This window comes from Melanerpes formicivorus, unplaced genomic scaffold (genome assembly GCF_026170545.1).
Source record: "Melanerpes formicivorus ecotype bairdi unplaced genomic scaffold, bMelFor1.0.p_v2 SCAF_78, whole genome shotgun sequence".
Taxonomy (NCBI): domain Eukaryota; kingdom Metazoa; phylum Chordata; class Aves; order Piciformes; family Picidae; genus Melanerpes; species Melanerpes formicivorus.
In genome coordinates, this window is record NW_027142430.1 from 293,754 (window position 1) to 310,382 (window position 16,629).

General features: G+C 53.2%; 1 protein-coding gene and 1 long non-coding RNA gene across 2 annotated transcripts in view; one reads left to right on the forward strand and one right to left on the reverse strand.

Moving 5' to 3' along the window:
* Nucleotides 1–482: 482 nt before the first annotated feature.
* PPM1L (protein phosphatase, Mg2+/Mn2+ dependent 1L) overlaps nt 483–16,629 on the reverse strand; it is a 154,102-nt gene continuing 137,955 nt past the window's right edge. The window contains exons 3-4 of the mRNA XM_068164292.1: nt 16,308–16,469; nt 483–7,860 (exon numbers count right to left, since the gene is read on the reverse strand). Coding sequence (XP_068020393.1) covers nt 7,514–7,860; nt 16,308–16,469 — 509 coding nt within the window. The 3' untranslated portion in view covers nt 483–7,513. The remainder of the gene's footprint in view (nt 7,861–16,307; nt 16,470–16,629) is intronic.
* Nucleotides 7,398–13,034, forward strand: LOC137454272 (uncharacterized). Its single transcript, XR_010990573.1, has 3 exons — nt 7,398–7,739; nt 12,064–12,224; nt 12,987–13,034. It is a non-coding gene; the product is annotated as an uncharacterized lncRNA (long non-coding RNA).

Genomic DNA, 16,629 nt, shown 5'->3' on the forward strand with positions numbered 1-16,629 from the left:
AGAAGACTCCACAACCTCTCTGGGCAGCCTGCTCCAGGCCTCCAGCACCCTCACACCAAACCACTTTCTCCTCCTGCTCAGAGAGAGCCTCCTGGGTTCCAGTCTGTGCCCACTGCCCCTTCTCCTGTCCCTGGGCACCACTGAGCAGAGCCTGGCCCCAGCCTCTTGCCCCCCACAGCTCCTTTGTCTCTTGCTGAGCATTACTCAGCTCCCCTCTGGGGCTGCTCTTCTGCAGGCTCTCAGCCCCAGGGCTCTCAGCCTTTGCTCCCAGAGCTGCTCCAGGCCCCTCAGCAGCTTTGCAGCCTGCCCTGGACTCTCTCCAGCAGTTCCCTGTCTCTCTTGAACTGAGAAGATTCAAAAGGATCCATTTATATCATGACTTTATTCCTGAAACTGTTTCCTTCCTTCAAACGTTCACATGAGCCAAGGAAGAAATTCTGAGCTCTTGTACTCCTTAAAGACAACAAACTCTGCTCCATCTGTAAAGACAGGGATTTGAATCACTTTATTCATGTCAGCAAGGCCAAGTTTTCAGTAGTTTACACTTCTAACAGACAACAACACAGGGTTTGCAACTGCACTAAGAGAGTTATTCTTGACACACCCACTACACAGTGAAGAGAGAACGGTTACATCCTGTACATGGAGCATGGCAGAGCACTGCCACCTTTCCTGTGCTACAGCTAAGATGTGGTGGCATATTTACATTTGGCTGTCTTGCAGATAGTCTCTTAGAGACAAATTAGAAGAGGTGCAGAAACCTCTAAGTACCATGGTTGAGGTTTCCCCAGGCTTCTTTGTTTTTCACCTCATGGTTATGGTCACTGTTGGGTTTTTGCTGTGTTTTCTGCAGCTGCACATGGGTTTGGGATGCTTGGGTACAAAAATGAGGTCTTGGGGAGAATGTTCTCAAGGTGTTTCAGATGTTGGTGTTCTAAGGGTGGATGAAGAAGGGCAAAGATTGGCAAAAAGATATTCTTTTGTTAAACCAAAATCACTAAAGAGACGATATTACAGAGAATCCCAGCGTGGTGGGGGCTGGAAGGGACCTCTGGAGATCATCCAGACCAAGCCCCCTGCTAAAGCAGGGCACCCACAGCAGCTTACCCAGCAGCACAGTGCCCAGGGGAGTTGAATCTCTCCACAGGAGGAGACTCCACAACCTCTCTGGGCAGCCTGCTCCAGGCCTCCAGCACCCTCACACCAAAGAGCTTTCTCCTCCTGTTCAGGTGGAGGGTGCACCCTGGGAAGAGAGGTGACAGTACAGGTGCCCTGTGGAGCTGTCACCTGGCTGTTGTTCTGTGCTGAGATCCTGAGAGCTCTGTGAGAAGTTTGACTTTTCTTTGATTGTTTCTGCAGCTTAAACCCCCAAAACCTCCCCCATTTTTTTTATCAGCCTGCCAGGTTAAATGCTTAGAAATGAATGATCTGTCACAGGAACACTGACACTGCAGCACAGTTTATATTGCTTTTGCCCAAACCCATGGATTCTGAAAGACTCTGCAGCAACTGGATAATAGATCAAGCAGCCAGTGCTCATGTGGAGAGAACTAGAGATGAGGATCAGGCTGAAGTGGCTGTGCAGGACTGTCACCAGGCAAGGTACCTCTTAGGTTTGTACCCCACAATAAGGCTGATCATAAGTCTGCACACAGTGATCTGTTCCTGCCACCTGAAACTGCCCCCTCCAGTGGCATCAGTTCTGCACAAACAGTGTAAAATGCTCCTGCTGCTGGGGTTTAAAAAGCCAACTCATTTCCAGCCTGGTTTGTAGCTGAGTCTGACCTTATTATTGCTTAAAAGACCATAAAACCTCATGCCTGAGCTGATGTTGCTGCTTAAAGCAAATAGCAGGGAAGATCCTAATGGGAAGAGGTGAAAAAAGCTTCAAGCTGTGAACTGGCATCAGCACTGGAGTCAGTGGAGGGAGCAGATTTGATTGCATCTGCCTCAACATTGTACTAAAACCAAAGCCTAAACCACAGGCTGAGCTTTAACCACATCCCAAGATGTGCAGGCACCTGGTTCAGAAAGGCAGCTTCAAGCAGAATTCCAAGCAGTTGTGATTGTGAGGGGAAAGTGGTGGGACTTTGTGACTGGAAAAGCCTAACAGTGATGCATTGGTCAGAGCTGTTTGGAAAGCCCTGCTGGGTGGATTGCAGAAGGAGCTGACAGTGAGGAGTTTGAGTGCAATAAAAATCAATAACCTGATTTTGTCAGGTTCCTTTCAAACCCAAACTCCTGATAGGTGTCTGGTTTTTTTCTGCTGAAGAAGTTTGGGGGCAGAGCTTGGCTTAAATGTTCCTTCAGATCCTTTGTTGTTCCTTCAGCTCCTACTCTGTCCCAGCAGTGTGCACCAGTTGGGTAATCTCTTTAGCACCTTGCAGTTTGTCTCAAAGGGAGCTGGCAGGGCCCAGGGACGGGAAGCTTCCTGCAGTCTCTGTCACATTAAGGTCCCAGGTTTGGATGTTGTTACCGAGTTGAAAACCATGCCCAAGTGCAGATGCTCCATGGAGGAGGGACAAAAACCACTTACAATGAAGCCCAGCAGATCACAGTGGTAGGGGTTGGAAGGGACCTCTGGAGATCATCCAGCCCAACCCCCCTGCCAAGGTAGGGTCATCCAGGGCAGGTCACACAGGAACACATCCAGGTGGGTCTGGAATGTCTCCAGAGGAGACTCCATCACCTCCCTGGGCAGCCTGCTCCAGGGCTGTGGCACCCTTAAATTACAGAAGTTGCTCCTCATGTTCAGGTGGAACTTCTGATGTTCAAGTTTGAGCCCCTTACCCTTTGTCCTGTCCCTGGGCACCACTGAACAAAGCCTGGCCCCATCCCCCTGGCACCCACCCTTCAAGTATTGATCAGCACTGACCGATAAAATCTCCCTTCAGGCTGCTCCTCTCCAGGCTAAACAGCCTCAATTCTCTCAGCCTTTCCCCATCAGAGCTGTTCCAGTCCCCTCAGCATCTTTGTAGCCCTTTGCTTCACCCTCTCCACCAAGTCCCTGCCCTTCTTGAACTGGGGAGGCCAGAACTGGACCCTGTACTCTGGCTGTGACCTCAGCAGGGCAGAGTAGAAGGGAAGAAGAAGCTCCCTAACCTGCTGGCCACCCTCTTCTTGCTGCATCCCAGGATGTCGTTGGCCTTCCTGGCCCCAGGAGCAGATTGCTGGCTCGTGGCCATCCCATTGGCCACCAGGATGGTTTGCTTTGGTGGTGGGTTGGGTTTTTTTCTCATGTGTAGCTGAGTCCACAACCTAAAATCTTAGAGACTTCAAACTGTAAACCAAACCCAAACCTAGCCCCCTCTGGATGGTGGGTTTCTACATCCAGGGGGGATGGTGTTCAGCCCTGCTGTGAGATGCAGCTAGAGAGAAGGGTCACAGTGCACAGGGGACAATGGACACTTCAAATGTCACCATTCCCCTCCTGGGCTATCGATTTTGAGGCCATTGGTTGGGTTCCACGCTTAGGCCACTAGACGGAGCTCCCATGCCACCTAACCAGGCTGCCACCTCCACTGGGACCCTCACAGCTGCTCCAGAGGGTGGGCCTTTTGTAACAAGCCTTCCTTAAAGGCTACTTCTGAGTCTGGCAATCAGAATGCTACACTAATCAGTGTCTAGAATCCGAATGAAAAGCTAAATGGTAGCACCCTCACAAGGTGAGGTGACCTCTTGGCTTGTAAAACCCCTGGGAAGAGCCCAAACCCTTCGAGGTGCTGGCTCAGCTGGCCTGTGACAAGCCACATTCTTTTCACACTGGACCATACAAAAAATGCTCTCTGGCAGCAACTCAACCTCTCAGCAGCAACTCAACCTCTCAGTTTCCTGCCATTACAAACCAGCATTAACCAGGTGATCTTCAAACACAGCCCAAACCATCCTCTGAATCTATGAATTACCTGATGAACACATCACTGATGGAGCCACCTGGGCTTAAGTGACAAAACCCCTCCACAGCACATCCAGCAGGACTCTGGGTGCTCTCAGATGGCTGCAAGCCACCTTACCCAACATCTCCCTGGTTTTGGAGGGGTGCCCAGGCAGGAAGCAGCCCTGAGGAGGGGGTGCTGGTAGGATTGTCTCTCTCCAGCGCTGGACCAGTTTGTCATGCTGCTCCAGTGTGCCTGGGGACACTTCTGGCAACTCTGTCCAGATGATTCTTTCCAGGGAGGGTGGGCAGACACTGGCACAGGTTGCCCAGGGAAGTTGTGGATGTCCCCTCCCTGGAGATGTTGAAGGCCTGGTTGGATGAAGCCTTGAGCAACCTGGGCTGGTGGGAGGTGTCCCTGCCCATGGCAAGGTGGGGGTTTGGAACTGGATGATCTTGAAGGTCCCTCCCAACTCAAAGCATTCTGTGAATCTCTGAATGTAGGATGTGTAATGAAGGCAGTGGAGGAGCTGCACACTCGAGGTGTGCATTGCTCCATCTCTGCCACCCAACAGCTGGGTGTCTCGTGATGGAATCTGGCACAGATCAGCACAGCTGGGAAGTGGCCAATGTCTGGAGCTGAGTTCAAGATGGGGGACAGGCATGAGTGCAAGATGGGCATGGGTGAGGGAGACTGCACAGAGCATCTCGTCTCCATTACTTCCTCTTCAAACCTAAAGCAGCTGTAACTGTGTTTGTAAAGTGATCAAGCCCAAAGCCAACAACCCTAGCAGAGATTGCTGGCATGGAGGTCTTTGGCCAGGGAAGGGCTGCTGGAAAGTTGGCAGTGCTGCAGAGAGGGTGCAAGGTGCTGAATCAAGCACCAGCTGTAACTGCAGGCACTTGGGGGTTGAAGCTGGGCTGATCTGGAGGCTGAGTGGCAGCCATGAGCTTTTTCTCTCAAGTGGTGTTAGCCTAGAAGGAGTTGTGGGTGGGTTGTTGGTTCTATTTTTATCACAGAATCACCATGGTTGGGAAAGACCTCTAAGATCATGGACTTGGTATGGAAAAAGGTCTGCACCCAAAGGGCTCTCAAAGACTGGAACAGGCTGCCCAGGGAAGTGGTTGCATCCCCATCCCTGGAGGTATTGGGAAGTCCATCTAGATATGGTGCTGAAGGAAAGGGGCAGTAGTGGCCCTGCCAGAGTTAGCCAATGGTTGGACTTGATGATCTCTGAGGTCTTTCCCAACCATGGTGATTCTACAGTTCTGTGGAGGCCAGCCATAACTGAGCTCTGCCAGGGCCACTACTGCACCATGTCCTCCAGCACCTTGAGCTGAACTGTTCCAATCCCAACCTCTCCAGTGCCCCTGAAGGATCAGCAGTGATGTCTTTCTCTAGGGCTCTGCAGGCTCCTGGCTCTAATTCTGCTTTTCCCTGGGCAGCTCTTTTGACAACCATCCATCCAGAGAAGCCAGCACAGTGGAAGCTCCATCTGTGAAGGACAAAGTAAAGGCAAACAGCCCATGCACCAGGAGCTCTGCCTGCTGGAGCAGTGCTGAGGAGATGATGAAGCACTCCCATGAAGATAGCACAGGAGGTTTCCATTTCACAGCAGGTTGACCCCAAACACCTTCTGCCAGTGAAAGAACTGAAGCAGTTCTGAACGTCCCCTGTCTGCTGCTCAGCTGAACTGCAAAGACATGTTTCAAATTCACTGCATGGGCTGCTGCTTCAGACACTCACAAAGTCCTCAATGTCCTGTCCCCCACGAAAGGAGCAGTGCAGGCTGGGTGCTTGCTGCCTTCAGAGGGTGCTGGACACTTCCACACCTCTGTTTTCTCCTCAGAGTTGAGGGGCTCTACCCTGAGATCAGAAAAGGCTGCTAAAGGATCTGTATTAAACTGGAATCACCCTGGGATCAGCAACAGATCCAGTTAGGAGCTGTGATTATCTCCAAAAGAGCTAAAGCAGGGAAGCTTGTCAGGGAAGAGAAGGCCTAGGAACAAAAATGGAAAGGCTAAGATGGGAATTCCTCCTGGAGCAGGATTTGTGCTCTCTCCTGGGTGACTTCAGAGGCACACAGCCACCACACATCCTGGTGCTTTAGGGACCAGCCAGCCACCTGCCCAGGAATACTGGAGGTGGGTGATGAGGAACAGGCATCTTTTAATCAAGTGACATCCCATCTTTACCAAGAAGAAAGAGCTCTGAGCAGCCTGGGCTAGTGGAGGTGTCCCTGCCCATGGCAGGGGGGTTGGACCTGGATGGCCTTCAAGGGCCCTTCCAACCCAACCCATTCTGTGAATCTATGAACAACGTTAACCGATGCATTATATCCCTGATTCACCTCAGCACCCAGACACTGACAACCTCCAGCACCCTGAAGACTCCAGCAGGTCACCCAGGACCACATTCTGCAGGGAGGGGGTTGTGGTGAAACAGGATATGGGTGAGGAAATGCTGACCTCCAAGCTCAGCCCCTGGCTCAGCTCCTCCAGCACGCATTGCCCCATCCTTCTGCTATTGCTGCCTCTCCACCATCGAGTTACCAGATGGAGATCAGACTGTCATCATTGGAACTTTGGAGCCACAGATTCCAAAAGACAGTGAAGTCCTGGAAGTTGGACCTATGCATGTTTTAATCTGGATTGAACACAAGCTCTCACCTCTGCAGTGCAGTGGCACTGCCTGGCATCCATACTTGGGACCAGACATGGTTCTAAGGAGGCCTTCCCCTGGATTAACACCACAAATGAAAAGCCTTTAATGGGCTTGACTCCCACCAAGGCAGCTCTAAGCAGCACCTTATTTTAATTAGGTCTTCCAAACAGTTGCTAATGAAATTAATTTCACCTTCCATCACTTTCTTTACAGGCCCACAGAGTCCATGCCAAAAGCCTAACCTGTGGCTGAGCCTTGGGAAACCACAGACACTCTTCTGTCACAACAGACCTAGCTGCTGGTGGAGAAGGTGTTCTGCTGGAGCTTCACAGGACTTGGTTGGATACAGCATGGCACAGAGGGAACACTGTGAGAGTGATGCAGAGAGTGAATGAATGTGGTTTCAGCTCATCCAGCAGCCAGACCTCACCACATGCTTGGCAGGGATTGATGTGAGGGGAGGTTCAGCAAAAGCAAGGCAGCCAGTTCTGTGCTAGCAGGCTAATATTTGGCTCCTCTTCCTCCTTCACATCCACAAACCTTCTGCTGTACAGATGAAAAAAAAAACCACAAAACAAAACAGAAAGAAAAGAGAAGAGAAGAGAGGAGGAAGATGAGAGCATCACTGTGGAAAGTCACAGCCAGGAGTGAACACAGAGTCACTGCCCTGCCCCTGCCCTGCACCTGAAGGAGCCTCTCGAGCATCAGCAATGAGAGGGGAGGGATCAGATGAGAAGTCTACAGAAGAGAATGGCAGGTTACAGTTAGTTTGTGAGGAGCAGGGGGGGCACAGGGAGGAGTGAACAAACCCTTTGCACTCAGAGGGGATGTGTTGTATTGCTCCTTTGTTAAGCCAAGGACAAAGCCCAGGGGGATCTCCTCCTCTTGGGTGGGATCTGAACGGCGTGACAAGAGCTTTCTACTAGGTTTAAAAGGTCAGAGAGTCTGTTTGCAGTTCAGCCTCTGGTCATCCATCACTGTTCTTCTGTTTTGCTGCTATTCCTGAACTTCACCACCATCACTGTGATGTTGTCAGGACACCCTCTGTAGAAGGACTGTAGGACTATGCTCTTGGCACCAAAGTGGGGCTCATCCAAGCGTTCCTTGATGAACCGGACGGCTTCCTCATTGCTGAAAGCATCCCACAGGCCATCTGAGGCCAGGATCATGAACTCTGGCTGCAGTTTGTCCAGGTCAAAGGTAAGAATGTCAGGGTCAGGAATGACAACGTTCAGGTTCTTCAGAGGGTAGTCTCCTAGGGAGCGGGACATGGCCAGGATGCCCTGGACGCGCCACGAGCCGTTGAAGCTGATGAAGCCACCTGGGGAGAAACAACAACACTGAGAGCAGGGCTTGGGAAAGTCAAAGCCTTGCTCTGCCTTCCTGCCACACCCACCCAAATATTCAGCCTGCTGCATCCTCAGGTCCCCAGGTGTCACAGATCTTTCCACTGAGGCTGGGGAGACACTGGCACAGGTTGCCCAGGGAGGCTGTGGCTGCCCCTTCCCTGGAGGTGTTCAAGGCCAGGCTGGATGAGGCCTTGAGCAGCCTGGGCTGGTGGGAGGTGTCCCTGCCCATGGCAGGAGGGTTGGAACTGGATATCTTGAAGGTCCCTTCCAACCCAAACCCTTCTGTGATTCTATGCCATATGTAAATCACAGAATCAGAGAATGTTAAGGGTTGGAAGGGACCTCTGCAGATCATTGAGTTCAATCCCTCTGTCAGAGCAGGACCACCCAGGCAGGTCACATAGGAATGCATCCAGCTGGGTTGAGAATGACTCCAGAGAAGGAGACTCCACAACCTCTCTGGGCAGCCTGCTCCAGGGCTCTGTCACCCTCAGCAATCAGAAGTGTCTCCTCATGTTGAAGTAGAACATCTTGGGTTCCAGCTTGTCCCCACTGCTCCTTGTCCTCTCACTGGACACCACTGAAAAGAGCCTGGCACCTTGCCCCCCACCCCTCAGCTATTGATAGACATTGATCAGATCTCTCAGCCTTCTCTTCTCCAGACTAAACAGCCCCAGGGCTCTCAGTCTCTCTTCCCAGGGGAGATGCTGAAGTCCCCTAAGCATCCTCCTGGCTCTCCCTTGGACTCTCCCCAGCAGGTCTCTGTCTCTCTTGAACTGGGGAGCAGAGATGTTCCAGTCCCCCACTCATCCTTGTAGCTCTCCACTGGACTCTCTCCAGCAGGTCTCTGTCTCTCTTTAACTGGACACAGTGTCCCAAGTGTGGTCTCACCAGGGCAGGGCAGAGCAGAGGGGGAGGATTCTCCAGGGAAGAGCTGGATTGCTGCCACTGGTGCTGCAGGGACAGCTGAAGCAGGGAATGTTTTGCTGCTGTTCCTCAATGGAATGGTTCTGCTTTCAAAGGAAGCAGCTTCATGCTTCCCTACTCCCCTAGAGGTCCTGAAAGGCCTGAATACAGCTGTTCCTGTACCACACAACTTCAAGCTCAGTTGCTCAATGTTAAGATGAGAGCCCTGCAAGCAACTCTTTATGTCCTGGTGTGAGCCAGTCCCTTTGTTCCCTGCAGTTCCCCACTTCAGAAGAGGGATGAAGCAAAGACCCCTGCAAACACCCTGCAGCAGCACTCACAGCTCACCCCCAGGCATAAAGCAAGGCAGCAAGTGAACAAAGCCCAAACATCTCTAGGCTGTTCTAGCAAACAGCCTGGAATGAGCTGGGTCAGAAGGCACCAAAGCACTGCTGGGAGCAAACCCTGCACAGTCTCAAGCTGCACCAGGGGAGGTTTAGACTGGATGTTAGGAAGAAATTCTTCACAGACAGAGAGATTGGCCATTGGAATGGGCTGCCCAGGGAGGTGGTGGAGTCACCATGCCTGCAAGTATTTTAAAAGAGACTGGATGAGGCCCTTGGTGCCATGGTTTGGTTGATTAGATGGTGTTGGGTGGTAGAATAGGCTAGGCTAGGCTAGGCTAGGCTAGGCTAGGCTAGAATAGAATAGAATAGAATAGAATAGAATAGAATAGAATAGAATAGAATAGAATAGACTCAAATAATAGAATCAATAAGGTTGGAAAAGACCTCAGAGATCATCAAGTCCAACCTGTCACCCAACACCTCATGACTAACTAAACCATGGCTCCAAGTGCCACATCCAAGCCTTTTTTGAACACCTCCAGGGATGGGGACTCCACCACCTCCCTGGGCAGCACATCCCAGTGGCCAATAACTCTTTCTATGAAGAACTTCTTCCTAACATCAGCCTAAACCTCCCCTGGCACAGCTTGAGACTGTGTCCTCTTGTTCTGCTGCTGGGTGCCTGGGAGAAGAGACCAACCCCCACCTGGCTACAACCTCCCTTCAGGGAGTTGCAGAGAGCAAGAAGCTCTCCCCTGAGCCTCCTCTTCTCCAGGCTAAGCAACCCCAGCTCCCTCAGCCTCTCCTCACAGGGCTGTGCTCCAGACCCCTCCCCAGCTTTGTTGTCCTTCTCTGGACACCTTCCAGCAGCTCAACATCTTTCCTAACCTGAGGAGCCCAGAACTGGACACAGGACTCAAGGTGTGGCCTCAGCAGTGCTGAGCACAGGGCACAAGGACTTCCCTGCTCCTGCTGGCCACACTCTTCCTGATGCAGGCCAGGATGCCCTTGGCCTTCTTGGCCCCCTGGGCACACTGCTGGCTCATGTTCAGGCAGCTGTCAATCAGCACCCCCAGGTCCCTCTCTGTTTGGCAGCTCTCAGCCACTCTGACCCCAGCCTGTAGCTCTGCCTGGGGTTGTTGTGGCCAATGTGCAGCACCTGGCACTTGGACATGTTGAATGCCATCCTGTTGGACTCTGCCCATAGGTTGGACTTGGTGATCTCAGAGGTCTTTTCCACCCTGGTTAGTTCTGTGATTCTGTGTGAAACTTCAAGTCAGAAGAACAGGAGGTGAGATTTGACTGAGCTGCATGGATTCATGGAATTGGCTTAGGTTGGAAGGGACCCTGAAGACCATCCAGTTCACACCTCCCACCAGCCCAGGTTGCTCCAGGCCTCCTCCACTCTGGCCTTGAACACCTCCAGGGAGGAGGCATCCACAACCTCCCTGGGCAATGTGTCCCATTGTCTTCCCACCTTTAAAGGTCCCTTCCAACCCAAACCATTCTATGATTCTGTGTTGTTCTTGTCATCTTGAAAGTCACCTGGGGATAAACAGCTTGCAGAGGTGGGTCATGGAAAGGTACAACCATAACGGGAGAGCTGTTGGCTTCTGTTATCTCCATGCTGCCTTCTCCCCTGCTCTTAACAAATGTCTTTGCTGTTATCACAAGTTTGCAGCTCAGCACTTCAGCCCCCACATTATTTGTCTGTCACCTCAATCTTCTGACAGCCCCTCCATTCCTGCCTGCTTGAGCTGATCTGTAAAGCCTTCTGCTTTCAGGTGAGGCTACATTTCATGTCATCATCCATTCCCCTTTAAAGCTTGAAACTTGATTTGTGTTCAGCCCAGCAGAAATCAACACTTTTTAGCTGGGTGTTTTCATGGACACTTCTGTGGAGCCTCTGTTATGAAGATGTCTCCTTCCATAGTCACTGGTGAGCCCACTGCAACTGCTCATCCAACCAGGAGGGTGGGCAGGATGAGAATGTAGTTTTTGAGGGTGTTGAGGGTGACACAGCCACCTACTCCCCATCCCAGGGGGGCTGCCTATGTGATGAAGACTCTAAAACCCGGAGTACAACCCTGGGTATCACTCAGCCCTCACCCTCATGTCACTCACTGTGTTGTTCACCTTGCAAGGCAAGGACCAGGTTCAGTTCTGAGCCACTCACTCCAAGAAGGACACTGAGGGGCTGGAGCAGGTCCAGAGAAGGGCAACAAAGCTGGGGAAGGGTCTGGAGAACAGGGCTGGGGAGGAGAAGCTGAGGGTCCTGGAAGTGTTTGGTGTGGAGAAGAGGAGGCTGAGGGGAGACCTCATTGCTCTCTACAGCTCCCTGAAAGGAGAGCTGGGTTGGTCTCTTCTCCCTGACATTAGGTGATAGGACAAGAGGAAACAGCCTGCAACTGTGCCAGGGGAGGGCTAGGTTGGAGATTAGGAACAATTTCTTTGCTGCAAGAGTGGTCAGGGACTGGCAGAGGCTGCCCAGGGAGGTGGTGGAGTCCCCACCCCTGGAGGTGTTCAAGAACCTGCAGCCATGGCACTTGGGGACAGGGTTTGGTGGCCACGGTGGGGTTGGGTTCATGGCTGGACTGGATGATCTTAGAGGTCTCTTCCAACCAACACAACTCTCTGTGTATGGGTTGGGATGCCAGGGAAGGAAAATGCACTTGGGAACAGACATTTCTGAGTAGCTGCTTTCCCCACAGAGGGCTCAGCAGTGCCTGTGCCTGCTGCTGCTCTTGCAGAGGACACAGCTGCTGCTGCTGGCTCTCTGTGCCAGGCCTGCTCCAGCCTGCAGGTCCAGCTTACGAGCACAAAGTGGTTCTTGGTGCCACTCTCAGAACTGCTGACAGCATAAGCTGGATTCCTGGGGTTTGCTGAAGTGTCTGCTGGCACCGCTGGTGTGTTCTCTTACAGAGCCACCCATGAAGAACAGAGAAATGCTCCTGAAAAGCAGATATCCTGCAGCACTGGCTGTCACCAGAGGAGAAGAGGCATTCAAGGAAGAGAAGCCTTTTGGCAGCTGCACAAAGGTTTGGTGTGCCAGCCAGAGCTGAGCTCACAGGATTATCTTCAAGGTGAAGGACTTGAGTTCCTGTCCAGGCCACTTACCTGCTGGCTCTTCCTCAGCAGCCAAACCAGGGCTGTTTCAAGGCCTTATGCTGGGGCTACAAACACAGCTCAGGCTCCTCATCATGAGCTTGCTGGGGAAAACCAGGCCAGGCTGAGGGAGATGGGGTGGTGCAGCCTGGAGAAGAGAAGGCTCCAGGGAGACCTTCTGCTGGCCTTGCAGTGCTGAAATGAGCCAATTAGAAAGCTGGGGACAGACTTTTGTGCAGGACCTGTTGTGACAGGACAAGGGGGGATGGTTTGAACTGCAAGAGGAAGATTCAGGCTGGAGAGAAGGAAGAAATGTTTTTAAGATGATTCTGATGAGAGCCTGTCCCAGGGTGCCCAGAGAGGGGGAGGTAGGAGCTGCCCCATCCCTGGAACCATTCCAGGTCAGGTTGGTTGGGGCTGCAAGCAGCCTGCTCTAGCTGGGGATGTCCCTGATGACTGCAGGGGGTTGGACTGGATGACCCTGAAAGGTTCCTTCCAACCCAATCTATTCTGTGAGTCTATGCAAGCAGCATCCTTGTACCCTGGGATGTACCTTCCCCTGTCCCACGGGGTGGAGCAGAGTGGTAGGACCTCAGTCCCAAGACAAACAAGACAAGGGCAGCACAGCACTCAGACCTGCTGACCACTGCTGTCACCTGCCACAAGACCTGAGTGATAGCTTCTGGGGCAGCCAGAGCTGCCTGAGCCACGTTGAACTGACAGATGGAAACATTTTCCAGGCTATGGGTTGGCCAAGACTTTGGAGACAGCTTCTGGGAAGCAGGAAGAGAGAGAGACTGAATTCCTTCTCCATCCACTGAAAGCAGCAAGCAGTGAAGATCCTGAAGCTCCAGCATGGCAGTGAAAAATGAGAGGTTAGCTTAGAGTTGTCATTCTGATGTTAAAACCCTGCTGAAATGCAGAGGACACCTCAGGCTCTGCTCTAAGCTGCTGCTCTGGGCTGCCTCAAACTGATTTCTGTCAGAGGGCGGCTTGAAGCAGAGCTTCTCAACTGTGACCGCAAGGATTTCACTTTGAAATGAGGCCTCACCCTGCTAACAGAGCGGTGCAGGCACTGCAGAGCTGCCTGCAGGGGCCTGGGCAGTGCAGCTGGGTGGGGAAATGTGAAGGTGGAAACCCAAAATGTATCACAGTGCTGGTGATTCTCTGCTGTATTGCACATGACAAGGAGTGGATGGTGGGAGTCAGGTCCCTCTGGCACAGCTGAGCTGCATGATGCATAGTTCAGCCCAGGCCCTCTGCTTCAGTCTTACACTGTATGGAAGGAAATTATCCAACTGCCCTGCTCTGAGCTGGCCCAGCAGCAGCTCTGCTCAGGCTGGGAGTGCCCAGCTCAGGCTCTGCTCACTCAGGCACTTGCTGAAGCTCAGGACAGCTTGGCACAGCCAGGGGCTGCTGCTAGCAGGGAGAAGCTGAGGGGCAGAGCTCCTGCCAAGGCCTGGGGGGCACAGAGCCTCTGCCTCAGGCTTGCTGCTCTGCACACCAAGGGCACTGCCACAGCTCTGCCCCACCTTGGGGGGCAGAAAAGCAGAGGGGGCAGCTGTGGGCAGGAGCAGACAGCTCAGGGGAGTCTCAAGTGCCCCCCAAGGGATTGCAGCCCATGGATGGCATCTTCAGCAGCAAGCTGAGGGCTGCCCAGGCTCAAGCCTCTTCTTCCCTGGCTGCTGTCCCAGCAGGACTCTCTCCCTTCTGCCTTCCATCCCCAGCCCTGTCTTCCTCACTCCAGCTCCAGAATCCAGCTCCTGAATCCGCTTCCCATCTGCTGCTGAGCCCAGGCTGGGACTTGCCCAGGGCCTGCCCCCAGCAGCAGTGGTGCCAGTGGTGCCATCCTTGCCCTCAGGGCTTGGCTTCCATCTTGCTTTGTGTCTCTGTGTCTCTATCCCATGGCATTGTTCTTCTTCCCATCCCAGCTGGGTTAGTTTCTTCCCCAGCCCATCAGCCTCTCTCCCTTCTTCCCTTTCTCTTCCTTTTGGGGAGGCAGAGGGGTTCCTGCAGAGCTTGTGGCACTCCTCTGGTGCCCAGCCCAGCCCTGACCCCTGCCAGCAGCAGCAGTGTCATCTGGTCTGTGTGTTTGTCACAGCACTGTGAGGCCCTGGCATGATAAACCAACAGGGCCATGGCTGAGAGAGAAGCAAACTCATGAAGGCACTGGGCTGGAGAGAACTTCTCTATCTGCAGGTGGTTTTAACGTTCACCTGGCCATTAAAATCATTTTTTTCCCTAGTGGAAATTCCTCCCAAGCCCCAGGCCCATCCTCCATGCTGTTGTGTTACACAGCCTCACCCTCAGGCAAATTAAGCTCCCAGGGGATTCCTTTCCTGAGGAGCTGCAGAGCAGCCCTGGGCTGGGCTGGGAGGGCAGCGACGTTACAGCAAGCTCTCCAGCCCTGAGCTGGAGCAAAGCCAGGCCAAGGTTTTGCTGCTCCTCCTGGGCACCTGCTGGCTTTGGCATGCCCTGAGGGGAAGGTAGCAGCAGGAAGCATCCCCACTGCTCTCACTGCTCCTGGGGGCTGCAGGCAAGCCGGGAGGGCAGCACAGGGATGGACGCCTGTGCTGCTGGCAGCCTGCTGCTGCCCCTCTGGGCTTTACAGATGTTTTCTACTCAGGGAAAAAATGCTTTGTACTGAGGGAGAAACTCAGTCTTTGCACTCCCCAGATGCAGCTGTGGAGGCAGAGCATGTCCAGAGGCAGTGCTCACTGGTAACTGTGATACACACAAGAGCAAACCTCTTTGTCAAGTAATTTGCTGCTGCTGTGGGAGCCAAAGCAGAAATGGGCTCAGAAGAGGCTTTTGACATATTCCTGGAGAACTGGCTATTAAACTTTGATGATCCAAATGAAGCTTCTAGCCCAGGAGGTGGCTAAACTGACAAGTGATGAAAGCTGGAAAGATTTATGGCAGAAAGGTTGCTGCTTCTTGTTCCTTCCCTCTACTCCTACTGCAGCTTACATGTAGGTGCTCGTTAGCAGCCACTGGGTGGGAACAGAACCCAGCTCTGATGAATCAGATTTGTGCTCTGCTGCTTCTAGCAGCTCAGCCTCATTCTGCTTCAGACCCAGCCTCTCACACTGCTGCTGCTGGCAGGGTTTGGTGTGAGAGGCCTGGAGTGCTGCTGCTCCTCTTCATTCATTTGCTTCCTGCAGAGGTCAGAAGGGACCTGGGCAGGGCAGCCAAGTGGCTGCTGAAGGTTCACAAAGTCACAGATCGCACTGGGTTGGAAGGGACCCTCCAAGGGCATCTTCTCAGTCAGCAGGGACACCTCCAACTGGCTCAGGCTGCCCAGGTCCACAGCAAGTCTGATATTAAATGTCTGCAGGGATGGGTCTCAACCACAACCCTGGGCAGCCTGTTCCAGTGTTTCACCACTCTCATTGTGCAGAACTCCTGCAGCCCAACCTAAACCTCCCCTCCTCCAGTTTCAAACCATTGCCCCTCATCCTATCCCCACAGCCCCTTCTGAACAGTCCCCCCCAAGCCTACCTGTAGATCCCCTTCCTGTATTGAAATGCAGCTCTGAGGTTTCCCTGGAGCCTTCTCTTCTCCAGGCTGAACAGCCCCAGCTCTCCCAGCCTGACCCATAGCAGAGGTTCTCCAGCCCTCTGATCATCTTTGTGGAACCATCAGGTCCATATCCTTCTTCTGCTGGACACAGCCCTGCAGGTGAGGTCTCCCCAGAGCAGAGCAGAGCAGAGGGGCAGGATCCCCTCTCTCCATCTCTGGCCACTCTGCTTTGGGTGCAGCCCTGGCTGCCGTTGGCCTATTGCTGGCTCCTGTCCAGCTTCTCACCCCCCAGCATCCCCAAGTCCTTCTCTGCAGGGCTACTCCTACCCCTACACTGGCTCACTAAGGCATAGGCTTAGGCTTCCATTTCTCTGTCTGCAGCACCCCAGCCCTCTGCCAAGTGCTGTATTAGTAACAGAAGAGCTGCTCTGTGGGTGCCTCAGCCTGGCGCTGGCCAGCCTCAGGGGGATTGCTCTGGGCAGAGCGGAGAGAGCCAGGGAGGTGACCCTTCAATCCAAAGCAAAGAGGTGAGGACTCACCAGCTCTCTTAATCCTCTTCCTCTCTTTCAGCTGGTAGGGCTTGTGGTCGTGTGAGAGGGGGATGGCATTGCCGTCCTTGTCACACAGGACCCCTCGGGAGTCTCCCACGTTGGCCACCGTCAGCTCCTTGTCCGACAGCAGCGCGATCAGACAGGTGGTGCCTGCACGGGAGAGAAGGCACAGGCATGGGGGGCACAAACTAGCACCACCAGCAGGGACATCTTCCTCTCCATAAGGGCAGAGAGGGGCTGAAGCAGGAGGGGCACATCCCAGCCTCTGTCTGAAAGCCAGCACTTCCTTCTGGCCGAGGCAAGGAACAGG